This window comes from Apteryx rowi, unplaced genomic scaffold (genome assembly GCF_003343035.1).
Source record: "Apteryx rowi isolate R43461 unplaced genomic scaffold, aptRow1 scaffold_311, whole genome shotgun sequence".
NCBI lineage: Eukaryota > Metazoa > Chordata > Aves > Apterygiformes > Apterygidae > Apteryx > Apteryx rowi.
This window is the reverse complement of record NW_020449542.1, coordinates 429,460-457,402: the sequence shown is the minus strand read 5'-3', so window position 1 is coordinate 457,402 and position 27,943 is coordinate 429,460. Positions and strand designations below refer to the sequence as shown.

The window sequence follows — 27,943 nt, the reverse complement described above, 5'->3', positions numbered from 1 at the left end:
CAAGGCAATCTCATCTGGGCACTTCATCTCTTGGCAGAAAGGTCAGCAGTATGAATATGAAAATCTCCTTCCGGCACCCCTAGTCGGGGTAACTGCCCCCCTCGCTCGGGGAAGGGCCGCCGCCGCCCGAGAAAAGCGAAACCCCACGCGGCTGCCAGGGCGGGATGTCTGTCCCCAGAGCAGGGGCGCCGCAGCGAGCGCGGAGCCGCGCCGCCCGTCACCGCTCCCTCCCAGCCGGCAAGGCCGCACCAGGCGCTCCCGGGGCCGCCCGCGCAGCCGCCCGCGCCCCGGCGGCTGCAGACGCGGTCGCCCCAGGCGGGCGGAGCGACGGAGCGCGGGCCTGGCGGCGGCGGGAGCGGCCGCGCCGCGCCCGCCTCCTGTCAGGGCGCCGCCGCGGCCCCCTGCGGCCTCCCGCCGCGAGCGCCGCTCATTGGCTGCGGGCGACTGCCACGCTGAGGGCACGGAGGCTGCTAGGCTTGGGCCCCGCCTCCGTGCGTCACGGGCTGGCGGGGCGCCGATTGGCCGCGGCGGCCGCCCTGCCGCCTCCTCGCCCGGCGGTGGATGTCGCAGCCTCTTTTGCCCGTTGTCGTTTGAAACTCGGCCCAAGATGGCGGCGGCGGACGGGAGCGGCGCTGAGGCGGCGGCGGTCAGGCTGGAGGGGGCGGCGGAAGAGGAGGAGACGGCAGCTGCGGCCGAGGATGAGGAGGACGAGGAGGAAGACGGTGGCGGCGGTGGGTCTGGCAAGGCGGCGGGCGCGGCGGCTGCCGGTGGGGAGGCCGGCGGCGGCGGGGAGAGCGACGAGGAGGAGGACGTGTTCGAGGTGGAGAAAATCCTGGACGTGAAGACCGAGGGGGTGAGTGCGCGCCGCCGCCGCCTGTCAGCGGCCGCCCTGCGGCGGGGCCCGCGCGGGCGGCGGCGCCGGGTGCCTCGGCGGGCTGGCGCGCAGCCCGGCCGCCCTCCGCCCCGGCGGGGCCAGCGGCTCCCTAGCGGCCGGACTCCCCCTGCCCCGGGAAAGCGCACGGGAGCGCGGCGAGCAGGGGCGGCCGCCAGCGCTTGCAGCAGGGCGGGCCTGGGTGGGCTTGGTCGCGTGGCGCTCTCCCTCAGTCTTTCTGCGCGCAGGCTTTGCAGGCTGCGCAGGTAAGAGACCGATGTTTCATGCAGCTTTTTCTACCCATCTTTTCTTTACTTGCACGAGAAACACGCAAAAACTGTACTTCTATTATAATTGTAGCTTAAAACAGTAGTAGTTTTGTAAAGAAGCTCTTCTACTTTTTTTTTTTTTTAGTTGACGTAAGATATATCTGGAATGTCTTTCCTGATTTTTCTTTTTCCCTGCAATGTTAAACTATTTTTTGCTCTTCTGCCTGACCTATGATTGTGTTTCGATGTAAACTTAGAGTGCTGAAATTTGCAGAATTGAATATGATGGAGACCTTGAAGTAGTTTCAGAGTATGTTTGCTGGGAAACACTACTGGCATATAAAATGTGTGAAAGCCTTTTAAATAGAGGGGCTCTTTTCAATTAAAATAACTAACTATAGTGCTCTTCTTCTCTTTGTTTAGAGAGATTCTTCTTTCTTTGAAAGTAGCCTGAATTGGTTGAAACTTTTCTAAAATTTCATAAATTTTAAATGCAAAAAATTACATAACTTTTTTTAATGATTTTATATTTGCAAGTTGTTTAACTAATTTATAAGTTTGGCTTTAGGCTTTAGTCAAACACATGGTGGTATAGAAGTGCCTGCTTAGTGTATCAAGATTTTGAAACTCTTAGATCAGAGAACCTTTGGACCAAGAATTTTTTTATATGTCCATGATGCTGCCACAGTTAGATTGTGTCTTGATTTCTTAAGAATGTTATGCTTCAGAGATAATATTTATAGTTTTGCCTATGAGAGTCATTGGTCCAAATAGTACGTCAAGCTTAAATATAAGAGTACCCTTCCGTTACAACGATGGAATGTAAAATTTATGTATTGGAGAGTCATACCGCTCCACACGCTTCTAAAGAACATCAGTATACATGGATTACAGTCTTTCCTTTTTTTTAAAAAGTTGTATGTGCTGACTGAAAGGCATCTCCCACCCCCTTTTTCTGCCTCCTTCTTCCTCTAAACAGTTTATTCTGTATCAGGTTCTGAACTGTATTCTGTTGGGTATACAGAACTGAAAAAAAGCTGTACGGGATATTCAGTGGCATATATTTAATGTAGTTGGCGTTCGACAAGAGGTTCCCAGTTTGCAGGTTCCCAAGCACAATACGTGGCCCGAGCAGGTTGGCTGTGCTGGACAGAAGCTGGCTCAGTGTGAGGCCAGTCAAGCACTGCCTGGAGAAGCTCTTGTCATTCCCTGCCCTGACACTGCTGGAGCTAGTGCAGAGAGGCAGCCCATCAAGAATGGCATTAGGCTGGGGAGTTGGACCTACTGATAAGTGAAACATTAAGATGTTCTACTTAAGACAGTTGGCAACAAAAGTTTGGGAATGTTTCTGTTTTGTATACCTAGAAAGCTTCTTCTACTGTTCAAAAATTCTTCTAAAATGACAGGCTTCAAGACAAATTGTGGTGTAACCTATAAGCAGGTAACCTTAATTTTGCTCTTTAATTACATGGTGATATCCCTTTCAATAAGAGTTGGTTTTGGCCCATGACTAGCTCTTGTAGAAACTATAGCAGTATAAAAATGTTTTAAAATATTCTCTTATTTGTAAGTAACAGAACAAATAATAATATGAGTAAAATAATTCTAGGAGATGAGTGAAAGTCTACAACTTTAGTATGATGAACAGCAATCTCGTCTTCATTTAATTCACTTTGATAAGCTGCAATTTTGTATCATTCAAGTATGTACTGAACACAGAGTCATTCAACAGCTGAATAGTCTCACTTTGGTTTATTAAACATAATGTAAGCTTAAAGACTTATATTTACATTCCAGTGAACATGTTAAGTTCCCTATGAACAAGTTAATTTAACATGAGTCAGCAGTTTTTGCAGCAAAGAAGGTTTTTGCAGCCACATCCAAGAGTGTAGCCAGCAGATCAAGGGAAATGTTTTTTCTCTACTCAGCAGTGGTGAGACAGCATCTGGAGTGCTGTGTCCAGTTTTGGTCTCCCCAGGACAAGGCGTGGACCTACTGGAGTGGGTCCAGCAAAGGGCCATGGAGGTGATAAGGAGGCTAGAGCACAGGACATGCAAGGAGAGGTTGAGAGAGCTAGGTTTGTCCGCCTTAAGAGGAGGAGGCTCAGGGCTGATCATAGCACTGTCCACCCTACTCAGTGGGAGGGTGTAGAGCAGACAGAGTCAGACCCTTCTCAGAGGTGCACACTGAAAGGGTAAGAGGCAGCGGACAACCTGGAACATAGGGAAATCTGTTTAGAAACAAGGAAGAGAAATCTTGCTGTGAGGGCGGTCCAGAGGAGCTGTGCAATGTCCGTCCTTAAAACTTGACTGGGCAAATTGCTGAGCAGCCTAATGTAGTTGGACCTGCTTTGAGCAGGGGATTGTACTTGTTGACTTCCAGAGATCCCTTGCAACTGAGGTTGTTCTGCGACTGTAGTAAGAGGATGTCGCAGATGAGTGGAGAGTGATGTACTTCATTCGTACGAGGGAAGCAGTACTATGTTTATTGTGGTAAGATAGTGATTTAACAAAGTTCAGTCATAAATAAGAATGATTTAACGAGGTTTGATTGGCAAGATTCACTCAGTTATTTACTGCATGGAGGACAGGGTCAGATGCAAGTGCAAAGGAGACCCTCCCCTTGAGTCATGAGGTTCAGAAAGGACCCCCTTGCTTTCCAAACTCCTTCTGAGGGGAGCCTGGGTGCAGCTGGATCTGATCCTAGTCTCAGACTTGGTCAACAGTTTACGTCTAAGGGATTATGTGCACAATCAGTCAGAGATATAACTTAGCAAAGTTTGCAAAGTTTCAGCATGCTGTTACTCACTGAGGATCTGTTGYGGKTAAGGAATCTCTCARCCTCGAGGAGTAACCTTGAGAGGCGTCCCTGCTCAAGAGGAGGTTCTGCAGTGCAGCCCGCTGCCGTGCAGGAGAGCTCAAGGGGCTCTGGGCTGCCCCCTATTTATGGGGGGGAGATGATTGACTCATAGTCATATTTGCATGCTAGACGGTCTATAGCTTGCACATGCTCAATTAGCCCCCTGTCTACATGCTGTTTAGAGGGAGGTCAGGTTGAGGGGGAAGGAGTGTACCATCACAGAGGGATACTAGTTGCTTATTTGATGAGGAACCCCATTAAAAGAAAGAAAGGGAGATGGATGAACATGGTTTTGAAAACACATTCCTGAATCAGAAGTGTATGGTTAAGCTAAATTGCAAGAGGGGAAGTATACTACTGTGTTTGAATATAGGCTACTTGTTTATGTGGCTGTGAAGCAAAATACTGATAAAGATTATAATCAGTTTTGCTTACTGAAGTTGAGTAGCATATATATGACCTTGGAAAATGGTTAATGGTGCTCTGGCGAAAATTGTGGAAATATATTTAATAGTAAATGTTAAATGGCAGTGCTTCTGAAGATTCCCTTCTCCAAACTTGATTAACAGCATTGGATCTTTGGGACCATTACCAATCTGTTCCTGAAAGCAAGAAATACTGCTGCTTTGCCTCTCCAAAGGTGCTTTGCTTAGTACATTTGCTCAGTATAGACTTCCTTTCAGAAAATAAGTTAAGAAACTGTTATGCTGCCTGGTATTTGGTATGTGTTTATATGGAAAGTGGGTTTTGTTAAGTTTGCTGTTGGTTTGTCATACCTGCAGATTTAATCAGTAAGTATGACCACCCTGATTTCATAGGACATGCCTGTGCTTTTCAGTCAAGCTTGGTGCAGAAGGCTGTGAGTTGCCACTTGCCTGGCTATGTTAGCATTATGCCTAGTCCAAGCTAATAAGAATTGCCTTTCAGCAGGAAAACAGAGTCTGTTTTGAGAGACTTAAGAATTCAGACTACTTAATTTATTCAGGAGAAGGGCAAGAGGTGATTTGGTGGAAAGTTTGGGGTTTTGTTTTCTTTTGTTTTTTAATGGTAAAAGACTTTCTAAACTAGTTTTTAAAAAAAACTTACAAGATAGGGACTAAAAGTTATATATTTTTCTTATAGTGAGGTTAAATACCATTGAAACAACTGGCTTAGGGCTTCGGTATGTAATCTTTACTGAAATCATCAAGAGCAACTCAGTTGAAACACAGAAACTCTGATTTTGTCTAGATTTAGTTGAAAGACTCCTTTTTTTCTGATTGTTGATATTTCAGTTTATCAAGAGCTGCACTGACTACAAATCCAGCATGTTATAAATTCCAATATAAAATCAAGTGAATGATGTTATTGCATTATTGATCTTAAGGTTTTGCATAACTTTTCAGCAAAAAGAAGCAATTCAATCTTGAAATTTTTATAGCTGTAATATTAAAATTTGAAAATGTATTAATATTTAGTTTTGTAGCTGTCAGAAAATCTATTTTGGTAAAATAACTGGGATTATATGATCTGTTCGTTTTGCTGCTTTTCTGAAGAAATTTTAGATATTACACATTTTGAATAAAACCATTTTGTCTTCTGAAATGCTGTAACACCTCTTTAGTTCAGTACATGATGCTGATGTAAATAATTGAAGAAATTCTTATGTCAACTGCAGGTTGAACTTCCATTAAAATTCATTCTCATATATGTAAAGTGATTTAGCTGCTGAGATCCACAAGAATGAGTAGGCAGAGCAGTACTGTGCTGTATGTATGAAATGATTTTTGTTGTTGTTGTTGTCATCGTTTTTACAGGGTAAAATTCTTTACAAAGTACGATGGAAGGGATACACCTCTGATGATGATACCTGGGAACCAGAGATTCATTTGGAAGACTGCAAAGAAGTGCTGCTTGAATTCAGAAAAAAAATTGTGGACAATAAGCCTAAATCTGTTAAAAAAGACATACAGGTGTGTTTCACCTTTTGGTATCATGTATTGAAGACATCTTCCCCATGTAGGCCCTGGGAAGGGGGGGAGGGAGAAGGAAAGGCATTGGATATGGAGTTAAAGAAGATTTAAAGAATTTCTGCAATCTGAAACTGTTTTGTGCTTCAGGTGAAACTGAACGCTGCTGCTGTTGTATGTTTAGGGAATTTGTTTGAATTGACAAGTTCGCTTGTAGACTCTAAAGCCGTCTCACCTTTATTTCAGTGTTTAATGGGACTATGTAAATAATACACGGTCATTTTAAAATGGGACTATGTAAATAATATATGGTCATTTTAATTAGCGTTCCAACAATGTGAGCAGCCCCCTTTCCCTGTCCACATGCACACTGTTGTGTTACTGAAGCTGAGCACTTTGCTCACTTCCCCTTCCTGCTTCATGTGGAAGATGATTGATGGGTTTTTGCTTGTTAAACTTTGAAATAGATGAGGCAGAAATAAATAAAGAAAAATTAATTGCGAGAATAAGGCATGTAGCCTTTTTTTTAAACTGTTTGGTTAGCTTCAAAATCGTGATTAAGAATCTTTCTGAAAGCTTGTACCCTACTTCTGGGAAAGCTGTAGATATATTTTGCAAAATCAGGTTAATTGGTTTTGGTGTAGAAGAAAGTCAGATTTAGTTCTGTTCTGGTATCTGGCTCTGTTTGGTGTCTGATTGGTTTAGCTTGTTTGTGTTGATTCTGTTTCAAGTAGTTAGTAATGTGATTTAGATAAGTGAGAGAGAATTGTAATGTTTACGAATTGTACAATTTAGCAATGAGGAATGTTTGCAGTGTTTAAAGAGGTTGACTTTTTCCCATTACCATCACCACCTGTAATCTTCTTCTCCTTGGGTTTCATTTTTGTATAGTTTATACCTAAGTTATACATCTTAATGGGGAAAGAAATCTTTTTTTTTTTTCCCCCTACATTATAGAAACTTCCTCTAAATGATGATGTATTTGAAGCAGAATCTGATAGTGACTGGCAAAGTGAAACAAAAGAAGATGTTTCACCAAAGAAGAAAAAGAAAAAGTCGAAAGATGGAGAGGATAGAAGCCCGGATGATCTGAGGAAGAAAAAGTCTAAGTCTGCAAAACTCAAAGAAAAACCCAAAATAGAATGTGAAAATTCTTCAGATAGTTTGGTTTCAGATTCAAAACCAAAAAAAAGGACTTCAGAAACCAGGGAGGATTCAAAAGATCCAAAGAAGCAAAAGAAAGAAGATACTAAAGAAGTCAAGAAAAAGAAGGGAGAATCTAAAGATTTAAAAATAAAATCTAAAGAGGACTCTAAAGAAAATAAAAAATCACGGAAGGAGAAGCACGGAGACCTTCAGTTTGACTCAGAATCAAGTACTTTAGATGATGCGTTTTCTCAAGAAGCTGATAATGAAAATTCAGACTTACATTCTGAAAATAAAGAGGAGAAGCAAAAGGTAAGAAGCGGAAAGGAGAGGTTGGAACAAGAAATTGCTGAAAAAGATTCCGTTTCTGATAGGCATCTTGATGGATCAGCTAGTAATGAAGATGATAGTATTGAAGTTAAGGTTAAAAGAAAGAAGAAAAAACTTCATAAAGTTGAAGATTATAAAGAGGAAGGTAGAAAAGTGGAGACTAAGGATACCTACTTAGAGAAGAAAAGCATGCACAGAAGGCAAAAAAGTCAAGAAAAAGTAAAAATAGTCACTGCAGACTTGGAGAAAGTGTCACCTGTTCCTGTTCTGGTGCAGAAGGGTTTAAAATTGGGCACTGATGAAAGAGGACGCAAGTCAACTGATTCAACTGGGGAGGTGAGCAATGTTAATGCATTGGAGTGGGGGGAGAAAAGGAGAATGTTTAGATCAGGCAGATATTTGAGGGACATAAATACTTCAAAAGGCTACTGTTTCTGATGGCAAAGAGAAAAATACAAATTGGAAAGTTTATGAGAAAGATAAAAGAAAGGCAAGGCCCACTGCACAGTCTATGAAGGAAACTGAAAAATTTCTGGATTCTGAATGCTATAAAGAAGGGAACACCTTAGGAGAGAAGTGTGTCTTTAAATATGGTCTGAATGGAGAGGAGGTATTGAAGAATAGAGGCACATTATGAAAGGTAATCTTAAAGTAGTATTCCAAAACCAAGCTTATATATAATCAAATTTCTTTTTTCTTTTTTTTGAGTATCCAGAAAAGTAAGAGTTTCTCCTGCTTGTTATGTGTACTTACTTAAAATGAAATTTATTGGTTCTGCAAATATGTACTGTTACTTTTAGCCTCTTGTCTCCCCTGCCTTCAACAATTGCTTCAGTTTGACTTCTTTCTGCTTGTATAGTCCGCTTGTACGGTAAGGCATTCAGTCTTCTAGCGACTATTCATCCAGCGTTGCACAGTGAAGTGCGCTTCTGAGGTAAGACGAACACCTGATCTTTCTCAAAAGCCAATCACTCAGCTAGCACCTACCTAAGAATTGGAATACTGAAATCACTTCTGAACCCAAGTCTCCCAGGTAATTGTGCAGGTGGCTTGTCTTGCCAGAATTTCTGTGGTGTACGTAAAAGATGCTTAGTTTCATGACTTGATTCTATATTAATTACAAATGCTCAACGGGATCTAAGAAATGAGCTAATCAATGATTGGAATACTTATTTTTCCTCACTGAGTACAGTATTGTTTTCAGAAAAACAGGGTGGTAAAAACAAAAGAAAAAAAAGTGTAGATATGGAAAAAATTAAAGCAATATTTCTAGAACATTTCTGAGAAAAAGTTACTTTTGAAAAAAAAATTTTTCAGCTGCTTGAAAATGCTCTAACACAGTTTGCAGTTCCAACGATTTTGTTGGCTGCACAAAGGAAACCACTTTCTGACTTAAAACAGAATTGCAGCCAAAATGCCTTGAAATTCACTGGATTATATTCTGCTTTTCCTGAGGTCATAATTCCATGGCAGCATGTATCTTATTTCTATAGGTTCAGCTGTGGTCCTCAATTAAGACTGTTGTATGTATAGAGAAGGCCAGATTAAGCAGGCCGCATTAAGCGTAAGCAGATTGATTTTGGATAGAGAATAGAAACACTACATGGAGCAATTTCAGAGTAGAACTACATAAAATATTATTTTGCTGGAGCTTAGTGGTGAAAGCTCTTTTAAAAAAGGTTAAGCAATAGCTGTGAGGCGTAGCCATGTTTCAAAAAGTTATTTAAATAATTCTCTATTAATTCCTGAAATAGTATGGCCCTTTCTTATTCCAAGTATTTTTGTTATGGTTTGAGGCCATAGCATTCTTCAGAAATATAAATCAGTGATGATAATCAGATACATCTTTGGAGATCTATTTACCAGTGATATAAAAATCCTGTCTCCCCAAACATGAAGAAATCAGATGAAAATGTGTCTGCATATCGCTTTTCAGCTAGTGCTGTCAGTAAGCTGTAGGTCTGTCTTACAGCTGCATTTCTGGTGCTCTTGTAGATTGGAGGTACCAGGGAAACAGAAGACAGTCTGCTCTTTGCTCAGTTTCTATAGGAGACTCAAACGAAGTTTTCTGTAACTGGTTAGTTATTCTCCAGAGTAGCTGTGAACCCATTATGGTGGTGGGTTTGGTGGGCGACTTAGGGGTGTGGGGTGTTTTGTTTGTTTGTGGGTTTTTTTGGCTTCACTAAGTTGTTGTCACAAATACATTATTTCTTCCAGGTATTATCATTTCACGTGTTTCAACTACCTGTCCTTCCTTATTTAGCTGACTACAGAACACTGTCATGACAATTTACAATATAACGTTCTCTGGAGTCATTACATATGTTGAAGCTTTCCCTTTGATTTGGCTCCAAAAATAAACATGTAGGGTATATTGTGAATCTAATCAATATCTAAAATCTGGAATAGAAGATTACTGTTTTTAACAGCTCTTCTGCTTAGTAAATATCTGGTAATCCCTTTGGTGAATTTTTATCTCCTAATTACTGAGCATCTGCAGGGAATAACAGCTGTCTGTGCTACTAGTTAACCATGTTAGTGATCAAAAGCTGGGCTTTTGGGTGGGGAGTGCAGAAAAGGATTAAATGTCTCAGCTCTGCTAACACGTTATGCTATATTAAATTCTTCTTCTGTTTTAATTCAAGTTTGTCCTGTGTCTAGAAAATGGTAGCATTTAATCATAAATTCATAGTCTGTAGATCTTGTGGGTTTCTTTTGGTGGTGGTTTTTCACAAAGCGCATGCAGTACCACATAGCAGGTAGTGTCGAGCTGATACAAAGCCCTGTGCCACTTTCTCTGCAGTTTGAAATTTGCCAGCTGAATATAGAAAATGGATTATAGGAACAGAAGGGCAACTCTTAGTGGAGGCAGTTGAGTTTTATTCTGGTGGATTTGATTATATCCCCACATCTGCCATGAAGTTCTTCTGTGATATGCGATATTGCTAAACTCAGTCGCTGTGTGGATGTAATATTTTTTGATGGATTTTGTCTGACTGTCTCTTTTTAACAAATTACTGTTGCCATAATTTTCTGCATGTGTAAGTTGGGAAACCTAGAACCTTGTGTGTACAAATACAGAGTTTTCTCAGTTACAGTTGAAGTCAGTGCTATCATAACTGCTTTGAATACAGTGCTGTGAAGGTGCTAAATACTTTTAAATAATTCTGTTCTCTTCGGGTTGAGCATTCAGAACAAATAAGTTCATAATTTTGAATTTTCTTCTAGTAAATAAATACTTGCAGTCACTTAAATATTTCAGATATTTATTCATGCTTCCTTATTTTGTAGCCTTGGTATGATGGGATTTCAGTTATCTTGGTTATAATAGAGAGAATACTACTAACAGGCAGTACTAGTTTCTGCCTGCTAACTATTCTCATGTGAAGCTACAACTAACATTTAAGACCTATGATGTTAAATAGGATAGGGTTCCTGTTGTTTTTTGTCTTTGCAGATTTTTTTATCTCAATTTGGCAAGTTGTAATGTAGTCTAATTTTAAATGTAAGCTGTTCTGGGCATATTTGCGTCTCATGCCGTAAAGCACCTTGCRTGGCTGGGATGCTGTAAAAGTAAGAATTGAAGCTCTATCCTTTTATTTTAGAAATAGCGTCTGTTCTCTTACTTAAGAAGCCTTCACAGAATAATTCCCCTGTGACCAGTTTAATTCTTGGGCATGTCCACAAGTGTGTTACGTGCAGTTTTGAGTAGTACTAATTCTAAGTATATGGTCTCATTTGAGTGGTGAAAGAAGGTTCTTTTTAATTTTCTCTCTACCACTTTAATCGTTTTTTTTTTTTTAATGACAGGAGAAAGAAGTAAAGAAAAATGAAACAAAAGAAAAATCCCAAAAAAAAGAGTCTGAGAAAGAAGAAAAGAGCAGAAGAGAACAAAAGGGCCTAAAAAGTAAGTGCCAGTTGCTTAAAAGAGAGAAGGGAAAGACCATTCAGGACATACTCCTCTTATTTCTACAAGAGCAGAATAGCGTGTTTCTGTAACACACATCAGAAGCAACAATTTCAGCTTTTATTTTTAGGAAGCAAAAGTCTGCTATTTAATGGCTTTGTTGGTGTATTGAGAGTATGAAGCATGAAAGTATATAGAAATCTCTAGAGTTTTCATAGACAAACTCAAGTTTTTTCCCTTTTTCATTTGGTATTGTCAACTATGCTTCCATACTATGCTGGTAATAGTAATCTTTTAGGAGGAATTCATCTAACTCTCTCAACCGTTTTCAGTAGTGTTTTGATAATACTACGAATATGCACTTTGTATGATTAGAGAAAGTAGCTTCCCTTGAGACAGGTTTCTTGCCTCCTGCTTTAGCCATGAGGATGAGTTATGTTGTACAAGCCTTACAATATCACCAAAACAAGATGCTTTGAAACATGAAGGAAAATGCCTGGGTTTCATGCATTTTACTTCTATTTTAAGTAGTATAATGGAGTATTAATGGTACCGCTTCTGACCCCAGTAAAATTCTGGGTGATTTTATTCAGGATAAATTTTCTCACTACTCTGACGATGACCTGAGGTGGTGACTAGGTAGCTCCATCTTTGATTATGAATGGATGTAGGAGGAACTATGGTTTGTCAAATAGCTAGTATTAGAGAAATATCTTTGACTTAAAGTAGGATAGATATTTACAATGCTTAAAAAAGAAGTAACAAACAGATTGAGTAATTATTGTTCTTTATATAGCATGTGTCCTTTGTACATTTATCAGAAATATTGAATGGTATTTTCAAAGTAGTGATTTATGCAAGTAGTGATTTATTTATTCTAAATTATTTTTTTTCTTTTAAAGAGAAGATGGTACTGTGTTCAAAGCAATCAACTCAAGAGTTGCCAAGGTAGCCGAGGGCAAACTAGCTCTCACTCATTCTGGTTTAAGCTGTTAAGCTTACTGCTGTGCTTAAACGATGATTAACCTCTGAAAAGGAAATAGACTTTTTTTAATGGAGTCTAGTCATTTACTCAGTTATGTAATAGTGACTCAAATAATCACTCTTGGTATCTGTCTTTAAACTGTATTCTAGGCTATAAGGACATCAAAAGTGCGTTTGACTTGTTTAATGTAGCTTCAGAGGAAAAAAACGAGTATTCTGAGAATAACCGTAAAAGAGAAGAATCTTGTCTAGACTATAAATTTGTGGAAGAACTAAAATCAAAAGACAGCAAGGTGTACAAGGAAAGGAGGAGTATAAGAGACGAGACAGATACATGGACTTACATTGCTGCAGAAGGTGATCGAGAAGTAGTGGATGTGTGTCAAATGGAGGAGAACTCTGGTGAGCAGTAGAAACAAATCTAAGGGAAAGCTGAGCACTTGCATTAATTTTTTTTTCTCCGTTGCATCTTTTGGTGCTCCAATTCTTGTCTCCCAGGAGGCTAAAACAATGTTTTCTTTTAAAACTCGCTGATAATTTTTCCAAGTATGCAGCATGCTTTTGCTATTACAGTAATGGAGTGTTTCATCTGTGAACACTTCAGCCTAATCTCTTAGACCAAATGAATGGTGCGTGGGTTTTTTTGTGTGTGTGTGTGTGTGTGTGTGTTTAAGCAAAAACTTACTGTTGGCAGTAGCAGCCAACAGTAACTTGTGTTAAAGAGACTTAAAACACAAGAAAAAATAATGTAGCCTTCATTGTTGGAGCCTTTCCACACTGACTTTCAGAGTCAATTTGAATGAAAAAAAGTATGTTGCACTGCTGATCATTGAAGGGATGGCAAGCAGTGAATGAGTTGGCAATTTATTAGTTACTTGTTACTTATTTTATGGTTTTCTTCCATAAAATCAAATACATGATAGATGGCAAGCAACAAGTCTTGAGTTTGGGTATGGACATGCAGTTAGAATGGCTGACACTAGAAGACTTTCAGAAGCATCTTGATGGAGAAGATGAGAATCATGTCTCAACAGAACCGATATCAAGTAGTGAGTAGTTGCTGGGAGGAAGGGACATTTCTTATCTGACGTTTCAAAGAGAAATATCCTATATCTGCATTAAATTTATTTTACAGCTCTCCTGAGGGATGCTGTTAAAAATGGAGATTATATGACAGTGAAGATGGCACTTTCTTCAAATGAAGAATATAATCTGGATCAAGAGGTAATTATTCTGAGAGGAGGAAAAATATATTTAAAACATACTAAATTTGTATTGTATTTTTTCAAAGTTTTTCCCCTCTCTTTTGCAAGGAGCAGATTTCTGTCTCACCTTGTGAACACAAGCACARGAGAAAAGGCAGTATAGAATTTGAGGCTTCAATATTTGTTCCCCATTTCTTCTAAAGAAAAAGTAAAGCTTGACAGGAGTATCTCAGTAGCCAGATTAGCAACAGACTTGCCTGCTGGATTTAACCGAATATTAAATGTAGAACTGTACATGGTATGAGGTATGATGAAATCTGACAGGTCAAGTGGCTAAAATATAAAAATATCTATACAAGCAAACAAAAATAGAATGTTCTATTTGGCTGGCTTGGACCACTTCACTCCATTTGAAATTTGATTTCTCCTAGTTCTACATCTGAGCTGTGCTCTAATTGTTTTTTTTTTTCTTTCAAGGATCTTTTGAGATCCTTCCAAAGGAAATTTTGAGAATTAAAATCTCTTATACTAGGATTTTTACTGCTGATCTTGTTTACTTGTACTATGTAGCATTTTGACCATAAATTATGCTAAAACTTCTGTTGGGTGGTAGAAAAGGTGATGCCAAGTGAAGTATTGAGGCAAGTGTGTGTGTTTTGGATTGTAATATCTGGTGGAAAATGCAAGAATAACTAAGAAGACTGGCCACTCAGAGAAATCTCTTCRTATTTATACTTAGATTAAATCTGAAAGCAGCTTTGTGCTTGTAGCTGGCTTAAGCCCACAAAAACGGAATAAAATATTTTGTTTCTGAATGTAGAGTAGCTAAATAGACGTTTTCTTTTTTTTTTCTGGTTTTAAATAAATTTGAGCTATTGTCTCCATAGAGATCAAGGAACGGAGACATTTTTGTGGGTTTTTGTTTTCTTTTCTTGGACGGTTGCCAGTTCTTTTACATAGTCTTGTGGTTTTCCCACCCTCAGATACCATTCTGATCTTCCTTCTTGTTGCTCTGTTCCTCAGAACATTAGGTGTTTTGCAGGTTATGGAGCTCACAGCCTATGGAAGAAGAGAAGTAGGAGCTGATACATTGTCAGTGTCTTGTAGTTATGTATGTGTGAATTCTTCTGTAGGGAAGGACCTCTTTGGTTTGTTTTTTGGTGAAATCTCTTGACACATTTGCAGTTTGTTCTGCAGCTTTGATTTATGACAATTGTTGTTGCAGGACTCAAGTGGAATGACCCTAGTAATGCTTGCTGCTGCAGGTGGGCATGATGACCTTCTCCGGGTCCTAATCAGAAAAGGAGCTAAAGTGAATGGTAGACAGAAAAATGGAACAACTGCATTGATACATGCAGCTGAAAAGGTTGGTTTCTTTGTCATATTTATAGTTCTTGGCTCTTGCATTTGCTTTTAAAAGTGGTACTGAATTTAGATCCCTCCCCTCCCCCTCCCCCCACCTTCTTGGATAAGGCCTAAAACGTAGGCAGCTGGACACAGCAGGGTGACCTAAATGGCATAATTTAGATGGCTGTGGTTACTGTAGCGTAAAAATCTCAGAGTTGCCTTGTAGGTGATCCCAAAACCCTATCCTGAGGAGGCTAGCTAGAAGGAAACACGAGGCAAATGATCTCTCTGAATTTATGCCTATCTTGGGGGCTTGAAGGTCTTTAGAACTGCTGATTACATTTTCTGGCTACATGGGATCTGAACTGATTTGAGAGCAAATCTCTGATTAAGCAGGGTTTAGTACTTGCGAGTAGGGGGATAGAGATGGTGGTCAGTCCTTCTCAAATTAAGACCAACTTGACTGCTGAGTTAAGGATGTTTCATGGAGTGTACTTTTGTTGTTCAGGTTGGTTCATTTTTTCTTATGAGTACAGGAAATAAAAGGCCAAAAGGGAGCTTGATTCCAGTTCAGTTATTAGGGCAGATCTACTGTCGTCTTTCTGGGCGTTTCTTATTACAGGATTTAGAAAAAGGTAAGAATTGTAGATACGCAAGGCTTTCTACTTGCCCAAGTATAAATTGCTCTTCATGAGCAATAAGAGAGAACAATGTTAATTGTGTCATGCTTCACATTTTGGATTTTACTGATGGATTTTAAATAAAGGTTTTCTTATAGTCTGAAACYAAAACAAAATATTCTATACTTACTTGTGTTATGGTTTTGTTTTTTAAGAATTTTCTAACCACAGTAGCTATTCTTCTGGAAGCTGGGGCATATGTGAACATGCAGCAGAGCAGTGGTGAAACTGCCTTAATGAAGGTAAATTCAATATATGTCCTGATGTGGTTTAATAATAATACTTGGCGTTTGAGCTAATGGAGAGTTGAAGACATAAGCATATTTCCAGAGTTGGTTTAGTCAGGGAACATATGCTCCATTTGAAATAGAAAATTACTCTAGTTTTTCCAGCCAGTGTAATTAATCCATCTTTTAACATACTAATTTATCTAAGCAGTAGATCTGCTTGCCATCAGCATAGTGTTAAATGTGGTTCATCATCYTCTTCCACTACCTGGATCAAAAAAATTGGGGTGTAGTCTTAAAACTGACAGAATCTGTTTGTTAGCAGGAACACAAAAAAACTCCAGAAGGGAGCATCTATCACCTGCTTGATGCTTTGATGGTAAATTGGATCTCTTACTGAGATCCTGGGATGAAAAGACTCTTCTGTGCTCCCCCCCACACACATCCTAAAAGGAAGAACAGTTTATTTTGTTGTACTGGGAAAATTCAAAGACCTTTAAAAGAGTCTATGCTCCTCTTACTAGTTTCTTACATTTGGTGGAATTATCTGATATAAAAATTTCCCTTCCTGATAAACTTGCTGCATTTATATTTAGGCTATTTAAGTGAATCTGCAAAAGAGATTACAAAAATTTTTGTCCAAGATGGTATGGTGGTGTTTCTCCCTTTCCTTCTGCAAGGCTTAACAAGCATAGGGAATTCACATCTTCTGTAAAGAACAATCATGATAGGCTTGTGGTTTCCTCAGTCACTTAACCCCCAGATCTTTCAGAATTTGGCTGCCTCCAAGAACTTCAGTTTTGAGCTTTGCAGTTTTTGAAGGCTTGTTTTTCACGTTTAATGCGTGGCTATACATACTGTCTCTAACAGGCTGCCTACAACGATTTATTCTGGATACTTGTTTTGCTGTGCAGGTACTAAGAACAGGTCTTTGTTTCCAGTAACTTACTGGGGCAAGTGTTAAATGTGTTTATCAAGTCACTCTTATAAAACCTTACATGTTGGATGTTACTTCAAAAAAATCTTGACACTTTATTCCTTTCTATGAGGATTTTTTTGTTTTGTTATTAAGATCATGGATGGAAAGCATAGATGAAAGTCCAGGTCTGAAACAAATGGCCAGTTATCTTCTGAAAGGCCTCATGAAGATAGAAATTTTTCTGTTGTGCCTTCTTCTAATTCTTTTGAATTAGCTATTTGAAAATGAACAGCCAAGAGTACGTGTTGTTTGCGTTCCTCAAAGCAGAGGGTTTTTTTAGGCTTTCCTGTATCATTGTCAAGTCTTCAGTTGAGATGCCCTGAAATTCTTCTTGCAGACAGCTTTGAACAGCCTTGGACACTTATGCAGCTGGTACAGTGACTGCCTAACATATCTAAATAACAGTTTGGGGCAGGTTGTCTTAATTTACTGCATATCTGAAGTCTCATTTGAACTGAGATTTCTAGAAAAATAGACACTTTGAAGTGTTACTTTAGTCATTCTGAATACTTTGTAGAAACTCATTTATTTTGGTTAACAATTTTAAGAAACTTTGTAGTTACTATAATCTAGCAGAATACAGTTGTCTTTATAGATTTGTTGTTGTTGTTCTTGTTTTGACTTTATAATTTTTTCTAATTAAGTCCATTTGGAACCCTGAATGTCGGTGCTTCTATAGGATCTGGTGTGTAGTATTGCCAGGATAAAAATAAAATATTTCTGAAATGTGATCCTAAGTTCCAAGTTCTGTTAGCTCTTAAAGGGCGAATACTTGAAAACGTCTTTTCTGAACTGTAACTAATTCTGGATTTTTTTTTAAATTAATTTCTACAATTCTGCTTTCTTCAGTGTTTTGGTTTTGTTTTAAAGGGGTTGTTGTTGTTGTTGTTGTCCATTCTTCCCCATTCTGCTCACTTTCTGCACAGGCTTGTAAAAGAGGAAATTCTGATATTGTGCGGCTTATGATTGAAAGTGGAGCAGACTGTAACATTTTGTCAAAGCATCAGAACAATGCACTTCATTTTGCTAAACAGTGTAATAATGTACTGGTATATGAGCAGCTCAAGAGTCACTTGGAAACGTAAGTAAACTGTATTTTGAATTTTGTGTTTGTTCTGGTAAAGTTTGAAATATTGGACATGTCATCATTTTGGTTTAAGTCATGGGGAAAAAGGGACAACGCCAGAAAAAAACACAAATCTCTTTTGGGCAGAAAGCCAACTAATAAATGATGTGAAATAAGTGATGTGAGCTAACAAGTGAATGAGTGGTTACTTAAACATTGAGTAAAAAGATGGAAAGGAGAAAAATGGAATTACTAAAAGCAAAAGACATTCCTCAAACTAGAAAGAAAGCAAATGGGAAATTTTTAAAAGTGCATAGACACAGGACAGGTCAATGTAAATTCTTATTAGGAACATACTAAATAAAACAGCTTGCTTGAAAGCAAAAAATCTGTGGGGAGTTTTTTTTTCCCCTAAAAAACATGAAAAGTCTGAAGATAGGAGATAAAAATTAAGATGTTGCTGAATGTTAAGTTAGTTTTGAGCTGAGGGTTCAAGAACACTGTGCCAGAAAGGTGAAGCTTTCAAGACAGTAAATGGTAGAAGTAAAAATCTTAATCATTCAATAGAATGATTTAAGAGCTGTGCAACATACGTAGAATGTGGAGTGTTCGTGTGATATGTTCATGTAAAATACACTGAGTCAATTAATCTGGATGCCAAAGGGAGACAAAAATAGATGTGAGGAGAAAGAGTAAGCTCTTCTTTAAATATCAGTTTAAAAGTATACTGATGAGTTAACCTATTAGGTCAGAAAATCTTAACCAACAGTCTCTAAACTTAGATAAGATTTAGAGATGGTCTTAGAGCTTTTGCATGAATGCATGTTTAGTGCCAGAGGAACACTGTCTCATTACACGATCCTTTTGTTGTTTTATGATAATTTTATCCTAATGATTTATCTGTATAATGCAATAGGATATCTAACAGGTAGTTTGTAGTCAAGCTTATTCTGCGATATTTTTGTATATAGAAAGCATTAGCTGATTTTTGTCTCTGATCTCTTGTTTCCCCATCAAGTAGTTTCTTAAATCTGTCCTGACAGAAACTGTCTGTTATGGTCACTGATACTTGCTAGTATTCTATCTTGCATAGTTATAAAGGAAAAAGTACTACTAAAATACTGCATTTGAGCTTACTGCAATAAGGTCAGTAAGCAAACACTCTGTTATGATATGACAGTTGCAGTGATGTTCCCAATGGAGGTCAGAGAGCCCTTCTGCAAGGCAGAGAAGTTTGTGGAACATTCTCAAAGTGAAATGTCAGTAGAAGATGTTTTAGTGAAAATCAGTAAAATCCAAATAAATACATTTCCAGGACCACCTGTGTATTCAACTGTGAATTCTAAAGTAACTCAGTTATGAAATTGCTGAAAATTAGATCACAATTTAAAAAAGAGAAAATAAATCATCCATCCAGATAAATGATTAAGTGACAGGCTTGAGACAGAAATATTTTTTTACAGAACAACTGAATTACGGATCTCATGATTGCAGAAAGTTGAACTCAAACATAGTGGAGTTCAGAAGGGATTAAGTGGGTCAGAAGAGAGGTATGATCTGGGTACAGTCTCTGATTGGGATGTCTCTAAATCAGTGACTGCTGGAAACTTGGGCTCTGTACCAAGAAAAAGACAACTTTTGTAACTTCCCATATTGCTTATGCTGTTTCCTCTAGCATCTGGAGACAAGAGCAGAGAGGCATTCTGAGCTGGCTTTGGTTCTTGTGGTTTCTTTCAGCTCAAACCCTTCAATTTTAGGTTCTGGAGATAATCTCAACTAGCATGAAGGAGAAGAGTGCTCTGAATAATAGCTGAAAAAGTTATAAAGCTGAGAGTCAGCACCTCCAGAGTATATAACCTTTGCCTTGAAAAAGCATTTAAAACCTGTTTGTGTGGAAAAAAGCTTGCCTAAGAGGATTACCTTGTAACCTGTTTGTAAAAGTGACAATTACTATTGGTTTGATGTGGGCTCTCTTTTGAAGGCTAGGTTGCCTGCTCGAATCCAAAAAAAAGAAAAGTAAAAAAACAACAACAACAACAAATAAAACTTTAATTTGGCTCCAGCTCACCATTGACTGTTTAATGACAGCGTTGCTACTTTTAAACCGCATTTTAGTAGTGTTTAATTGGGAATTGCATTTCTCCCAGCTTAGTATCATCAGTAAAATTATACAGTGTTTTATTTATTTATTTATTTTTACATTGTACTTACAGTCAGGTCAACACAGCAGCCATGCTGGGGAGGCAGTTGTCTGTTCTGTGTAGCCACGGTGTACAGATCAATATTTCAGGGACACCTTTCTACATAAAGAGTTTTCAAAGCTTATGGCTAGTGAGAATTTTTGGAATCTGCTGCAGTGCACTTGTTTCAAATTTTTATCTTTGTGGACCTGATAGATGAATTTCACAAACAGATCACTGATAAAATGTTTTATTAATAAAGTATTCAGGACCTGGGGTTCATCTATGCATGAATGCTAGTGATGAAGGCATTCACTCCTGAAATCAGGAATCTAAAACAGGTACTCTAGAATCCTTTTTTGCTTCAGCCTTCATTAAATCTATGTCTGGTAAAATAATTTTACTATATGAAGTACAAGCCTCACTTGTTTACTTGTTTAGGCTCTCAAGAGTAGCAGAAGATACCATCAGGGATTATTTTGAAGCTCGTCTTGCTTTGCTGGAGCCAGTCTTCCCAATTGCATGTCATCGTCTCTGTGAAGGGCCAGACTTTTCTACGGATTTTAACTATAAACCCCCACAAAATGTGCCAGAAGGTAGTTTAAAAATATATATATATTACTGTCTGCCTTTCAAGTACTTACATGTTAAGGGTGCTCTTTATAATCAAAGATTACAGATTGTAGGAGTTGATAGTGGGAGGCACTGTTTTAGGGAGAGGAGGAGCAATGTTTTGATGCATCATGGGTGGGTTTTGTGTGGTGTTCCCACCCCCAAGAGTTGGTGCTGCCACACAGGGCAGCTTCTCTTCCGTTTATGGGTTATACTGGCTCTGTGACAATATTATAAGTGGTTTACCTTAGAAAGAATAATTTTGAAAAATCTTAATTAAGAGCGTACTTCCAAAATAAAGTAGTGGATCATCTTGTTTTGTGTACAGTGCCTAACACACTGCTGTCTTGGAGTACAGTAAGGGCACTGTTACAGTACACAGTCTAGAAGTACTGTAAAAAACAAGCCAGTGTCAGTTTGTTGTTCGGAGACAGCTAGCTCTGTTTTGCCCTTAGGCCCCTGTGGAAAAGCTAGGAATCATGTTTTTGAGATGTTTCGGAATGTTCCCTCGTTCTGTCAGGAATCCAGATAACAATCTCTGCTCAACTTGCCTGAGCCTTTCTTTTTTTAATTCACCTTTTGAGTGTATCAGGGAGGGAGAGTCTGTATCTACTGATACTGATTTTCTCTAAATAATACATTATTTTGACTGAATTGTTACTTAAAGGTTGTAAGTGGTTGYGTTAGTCCATTTTTCTATTTAGGAACTGGAGTATGAGTTTCAGTGTTTTCCAATTCTTGATTAGATATCCTTTATAGCATTGAGAAACATCATATTTGTTCATGTGTTAAGAGAAACTTGATGTATTTAAGAGTATTGAAGATTCTTGTGCATTAAATTTCAGCGCAGTTCCTAAAAATCTGCAATTGTTTAGATTCAGTTTCCCTTCCTGAGAGAAAAGACAGCCCAGGCTACATTAAATTTTACAACTGTCTCAAACCTAAAAACATGGAGGTGAGGTACGCATGAGAATTGCTATATCCATTTTGCTTTTTCTTCTAGTAGCCACACAAAATTATTCTTGCTGCCAGAAGACCTTGACTTAGTGACAAAGGCAGTTGTGTTCTGTGCTTGGGGTTCCCTGGCTTGGGAGACTGGAATTCTGGTAGTTCTGAACTGCATTATTGCTTAGATGCTGCATTGAGTTCAATATTTATACTACAAAAAAAAGATTTAAAAGAAGTATCCAGTGTATTGGTTTTAGTATGTAGTGTGCAGTCCTGTGTAGTTTTGAGGGGGAAAAATAAAAAAAAAAAAAAATCCAGCTCTTCAGAAATGACAAGGGGCTACAGTACCTGTGTAGGTTGTCTTCAAAAGTTTAGTGTATGCAATTCTAAATCCTGGGTCTTGTTTCAGGGGCATGTGACCTAATTAATTGTCTTCCTTTCCTAGGATCTGGAATTCTTCTGTTTGTTTTCCATTCAAATTTCTTCGGTAAAGAAGTCATTGCTCGGCTCTGTGGACCATGCAGTGTACAAGCTGTGGTTTTAAACGATAAATTCCAGCTTCCTGTATTTTTGGTAAATCTTCCCATATAACTAATTGACTGTTTTATAAAATCTTTATAGAAAATCTGGGTACTTTTAGATCCTTAATTTGGATTTTGAGTATTGTAATGCAGCATTTGTTTATCATGATTTGGCCAGGGGCTATTACACAAAACTTAATTTTGCTTTGTATATGGAGGGGAACTGCAAACCTTGCAGATACTAGATTCTATAAAAAAAAAATTTGCTTTAAAAGGCAGGGACATCAGAATTCAGGGTTTGAGCAGGCAGGTGACATTTCTGAATTTAAAAGCTGTCTTACTTCTCAAATTCACCTAGCCTCTCAAATTTTTGATTCAGGCAATTTCTTCAGTGTAAGTACTTTGTACTGTTTTAACAACCTTCCCTATATTTCTAATGATTTCTGTTTGTTTCTTTTTTTTTTCTTCTATTAAATGCATCACTATGCACACTTTTTCAAGTCTTCTTGTTTTCTCTGTGGTTGCACCAAGTTTTTGCAGTATTCAGGACTTTCTTTCAAAAATGTATAGGTTAAATGTCATGTTTTAAAGTCCACTCATATAGCATAATTGGCCGCATCCTGTCATTAACTTGGTCCATTTTCTTTTTCCTTTTAGGATAGTCACTTTATTTATTCCTTCAGCCCTACTGCAGGCCTTAACAAGCTTTTTATACGGTTGGCAGAAGCTCCTACTGCCAAGGTACAAAATGCTCTCAAAATATGTATGTTAATTTGTCGTGCAATAACTCCTCCATAGTCATAAGTGCTTCTAGTTGTATGGTGTAAAAGTAAAACTACTTAGGATTTCTCAGTCTCCTCAACCCTGTTCCCATCAGTTATGGTTCTGTCCTGTGACGTTGCCAGAACTCAGAGGGGAGCATTACTGAGGATAATGTTAGTTCCATCATAAGTAAACATTTTCCTGCTGTAACAAGAATAATTCTTGAGCCAAGATAAAGTAATGTTACAGTTGAAAATTCTTTCTGTCTGTATTGCAAATTTAACAACTAACAGATGCATGGAGTGTCATTTGTCCTTCTGCATATAGCAGCAGACACACTGCTTCTGTGATTAGAAGAACTTGGAAGCGTTTACTAAAATACGCAATATGCTTTTAAATAGTCTGCATAGTCTGTTGTATGCTTCCAGGTGACTCTGGCAGTAGTCCCAACAGATGTTACAAGATGAGTAACAGGTTCTGTTCTGGTAACATTATCCACAGAAGATATGCCTGTAAATCTTTAGATCTTCTGAATTAAGACTTCCCTTATTCTTAAACTTTAAAGTACTTAGTATTATTTAAAAAAAAATGTATTCAAGTAATCAGTATACATACGCAAATAGAAGTGTGCATGTGTCTCCAGTTCAGATTTGGAGTCAACTGTTAAACACCTACTAATGTAGTAGTGTTTATTTGAATCTTTTTTTCCCCAAGGCTGAATTTTTTTTATTATTATTATTATTGTTAAGTGCAGATTGTAAGTAACTTTTGCTTGCCCAGTCACTAGCAATTGTATATATACCTTTTCTCATGCTATTCTTATACTAGCAGAGGTTTTTAATACAGGTACATGAGAACAATTTTTATGTGAAACCTTTGTTTGCTTTTACAGGTAAAGCTGCTAATAGGAGCCTACAGAGTGCAGTTGCAGTGACCTCAAAGTTGCAAGCGTGTTGAGTGAACTGACTTTTTTTGGATATACTTCTGATTCCTCTGTTTAGAGACTGACAAAGCAGTTTGGAACTTTTTGGCACCACACTCTTAAAACTAAGTTCCCATCTCATTGTCATTCATTGGCAGTCATATAGGAAAGTATGTGTTGGAGAGCAGGTGAATATGCTACACTGGTGGAACAGGGTTGTCCGTTTGTTTTGTTTTTTGTTTTTTCACTTTGTACAGATGTAGATGTAAGTATTCGTGCCAATACATATAATGCTGTTTTTCTTTAACTTGTGGAGTCCAGACTGCGTATTTCAGCTTTTCCACAATGTGGAATGGTGCATATAAGAACTATTTAAGGTAACTAAATGAAATGTCTTTTTTAATAGAAAGATCTTTTCCATTTGTAAACTAAAATTTTCTACTTGTCTTAACTCATTGTTTCTATGTAAAATGCAGAACTGTCATATTCTTAGAGCTATGGGTGGAATTACAGTTTGAAGTTACTGCATTAGACTTGACTGTGAATTGCTAGGGGCTGTGTTCTGGTTTGAAGCGCTTTCTACTATGAGAAAGCAGTTATGCTTAGTGATTCCCTTTGGACAGCCACAGTTAAGTCTGTTTGCAGGCATGAACAAAAAGATCTGAATAGGCTTAATTCTTAGAGGATCGCAGTCAGAGTCCTAGTTATATCAGTGTTTTAAAACTACTTTTGTATTAGAGAAGCAACTGATAGTTTTACAGATATCTTAACTTTTGAGTTCTTAATCAAGTGACATACAGGAGTACAAACACAAGCTGAAAAGAGTAAACCAGAAAACTTGTACCTACCTTAAATGTGTAGGCAATGCTTTTTGTAGACAAAAAGATGCACAGAGGATTTCAGATGGTCTAAACCTGACAGATGAGAACGTGTACTGCCCTCGAATTCAAATATTCAGTTCCTCAGTGCAAAGAGCTGCTATATTTTTTTAATTTAACTAACTGACCCATTTTACAGCTGACAGCAGTTCTGTAATGGTTCTGTGCTATAAAATACAAATGTAAAACTTCAGCATGAAGTATAGAATATTTTTGTTTGTAAATTAAACAACCTCTTGAAAAGTAAAAAGATCCAGATTGTGCCTTTGCTGTTCTGGTTACCAGGTGTAGTTTACATGCCGCTATGTGCCTATATTGTTAACAAAACTATTGTGGATAAATTCTTACTGTATTTGAGTGCTCACCATCAAAATGGTGCAAATGTATTATGTATCCTTTTAAGAACTGTGACTTTTTAATGTAAAGTTCAGTGAACCAATTTTTAAATTTTGGTTCTTGGAAGTTTAAAACTTTCATATTAAGAGATGCCAAATTACAGTAACTAAGCACACTATTTCAATTTTGTGGAATGTCACATGAAGCTAAATAAAACTAGAACAGCAACATGACATATAAATACTCATTTCTACTTTCATTTAAAATAGTTGCCTATCTTTTTGCTTAAACAGTATTGATGCGATATGAACAAGTCTGTTTTTGAACAGACTTGTTACCAACACCTCTTTGAAATATGCTAAATACCTCATTGTTTTGCTAAAGCATAAACACCTGAGATTCAAGAACAAGCACTGGTTGAGAATCAGGTATGTCACTACCAGCCCTTGGGAATTTTGTGTAGCTGCATTTCTTTGTAGTCACTGTTCATGAATTTTTAAACTTAGGTATTATGAAATAATCCTGAAAGATTAATAAGGATAGGGTATATTCTTAAGTGTTTCCTTATGTTGGAGTGACAGTTTTTGTGTATTGTGATTACCCATTCCTTAGTTATTCCTGCATTGTACATCTAACAGTATAGTGCATGTGTGATAAATTGTGTATAGCACACCTCAGTGATAAGTTTGAGCTGTTCAAGGACTGTAAAAGGTGGGGACAAAAGGTTTTTGAAGAAATGTCCGTACAATAATTTAGTGGCTATTTAGATACTGTTGTACAGTCTAACCTAAAAACTTCAGTAATGCTCCAAGAGTTGTCATAGTAACTAGCTTGTCCCAGGTTGTATTGAGGCTTGAGGAAGGGAGGGAGGAGTTTTACAGGCAAGAGGAATAAAATTGAGTTCAAGATGCTCTTATTAAAGGATGGTTTTTGCAGCCGTCTTTCTCTTTGGTTGGTGATATAAAGATCCCTGCAGAAGATGCATAAAAGGCATACTGAAAAGGTGTTTGAAGCTGTTTTGTCTAATTTACTAAATGTTTTTAACCCACCTGCTCAAAAAAAGTTTTGGTGGACAAAGAATGAAGAGAAAGTAGCTACAATAAAAGCCAATTCTTTAGGCACTGTGGAGAAATACTTTTGAAGTACTTGCTCAGTTTCTTCTTGCTGCTGTCAATCAGCAAGGCAAGGTACCTGGGGTAACTATAAACTGCAATGGCAATAAATTGTTCTGAAGGCTTGGATTCAGTATCTTTCACTGCTGCAACATAAGTACTTGCGTTCCTGGCTTGCTTCAGAGATATGGGGAGTTGGTGGATGGCACTAGCTGACTCTCACAGGTTTTCTGTGCTTTCAGCACTCATTTTAAAAAGGAGATGTTTTATGATCACTCTGGATGGAAGGAAGCTGTTTCAAGACATAACCAGATGGAGAAGTTAATGAGTCCCTGAGACAGTATAGTCTGCAGCAGCAGTCTCAGCCAGCTAGGATTGCTTAAAGTGTCTGAGGGTTGTTCTAATAAGTTCTAGTCTACACACTTTTACTGGGAGACCTAAAGACACACTTTGGGCCAAACTATCTTATGATATTATCTTAAAGATAAGTCTTGGGCATTCTAGTAATGGATATTTTTCTGTTATGTTCATATTAATCCTACTCCATTATAGTTGTAGGTGTTTTCAGTAAGGTGAAATAGAGAGAAGGGACACAAAAATCAGTCTTTGAGCTGAAGTAATGATTTTAGTATTACCACAATGGCTGTCTCCAGCTTCCATGGTTCTCATTTCAACATCTGCCTTTCCTTATAATATTGGAAAATATCCAGTATAAAATCTCTTTCCATCAGGTTAGTCTTCCAGGTAGGTATCTATCTGTCTATCATGGGAGCCTAGATAGGGCTTCTGTAGGAATGGCATTCTGCAGGTACTTCAGTCTTGCTTTCTGAGGAAGGATACACAGGTGAACACAGCTTATAAATGTTGATAATGGCATTAGGCAACTACCCCAGAGTACAGAGAGATAGCTGTTGAACTCCCACAGGGTCTCTCAAAAAAATAGGCCCTACTGCTGTACCATGGCTCAGAAACAGGGTGCAGGAGGGAGAAAGGGGGAGAGTTTTAGAACTTTCTCCAGAAGGCAGAGCTGTTAATGGGGTCTCATAGTTCTTTCACATTCTGGGCTATAAAGAGCACCTTTTTCTAAGCTATGGGTGTGGTATGGGCATGAATGGCAAGCCTTGAATCCTGCCACTTTGAGGATGCCTCAGTTTTTCTCTATGATGTCCCTTAGACGTGGGAAAATGTTTTTCAGATCTTGAACCTGCCTTTAATCATTGTTTTTTCCCTTTCAACCAAACAGCTTAAGGAAAAAATATAAAAAACAGATGGAAGRCATTATTGGCCCAGACAGCTTGAAGCACATGTTTGAACAGGAGTGGGTTAGCAGTGAAAATGAAGGAAGAAGAAAGAAAGAAAAAATAAAAGACTTTACACCTTTCTYGGTTTTCTTACAAAAAACAGTAGAGAAATTAGGGTAGGAAACAGCCCTCTGGAAAAAAAAATCTCAAGGGGGTAGCCAGGAGGAAGTGTGGGACAGAGGGAAGTCACTATTCTACTTACTTCAGACTTCAAAGAGAGCAGTTGCAGTCAACCATTTTGCGAAGGCAAAAAAGTTTGAGGTACTTTGCAGCATAGCTATGAATGTGACTTTTCACAGAATGGTTGAGGTTGGAAGGGAGCGCTGGAGATCATCTAGTCCAACTCCCYTGCTCAAGCAGGATCACCTAGACAATGTTGCCCATGATTGTGTCCAGATGGCTTTTGAGTATCTGCAAGGAAAGAGACTCCACAACCTCTCGGGGCAACCTGTTCCAGTGCTCTGTCACCCTCACAGTAAAAAAGTTTTTCCTCTTGTTCAGATGGAAGTGTCTGTGTTCCAGTTTGTGCCCGCTGCCTCGCATCCTGTCAGT

At 38.5% G+C, this 27,943-nt stretch overlaps 2 protein-coding genes across 3 annotated transcripts in view; one reads left to right on the top strand and one right to left on the bottom strand.

Annotated features, from left to right (window-relative positions):
- The window catches only part of PSPC1 (paraspeckle component 1), a 592,911-nt gene that overhangs the window by 498,490 nt on the left and 66,478 nt on the right, over positions 1-27,943 (bottom strand). The gene's annotated exons all lie outside the window — the stretch shown is intronic.
- MPHOSPH8 (M-phase phosphoprotein 8) lies at positions 535-26,219 on the top strand. Its single transcript, XM_026070514.1, has 14 exons — positions 535-853; positions 5,796-5,951; positions 6,906-7,760; positions 11,235-11,331; positions 12,466-12,717; positions 13,239-13,364; positions 13,451-13,539; positions 14,746-14,886; positions 15,703-15,789; positions 17,680-17,834; positions 20,441-20,595; positions 22,005-22,132; positions 22,738-22,821; positions 23,735-26,219. The coding sequence occupies exons 1-14, from the start codon at positions 608-610 to the stop codon at positions 23,774-23,776; spliced, it is 2,613 nt and encodes an 870-aa protein (XP_025926299.1). The 5' UTR covers positions 535-607; the 3' UTR covers positions 23,777-26,219.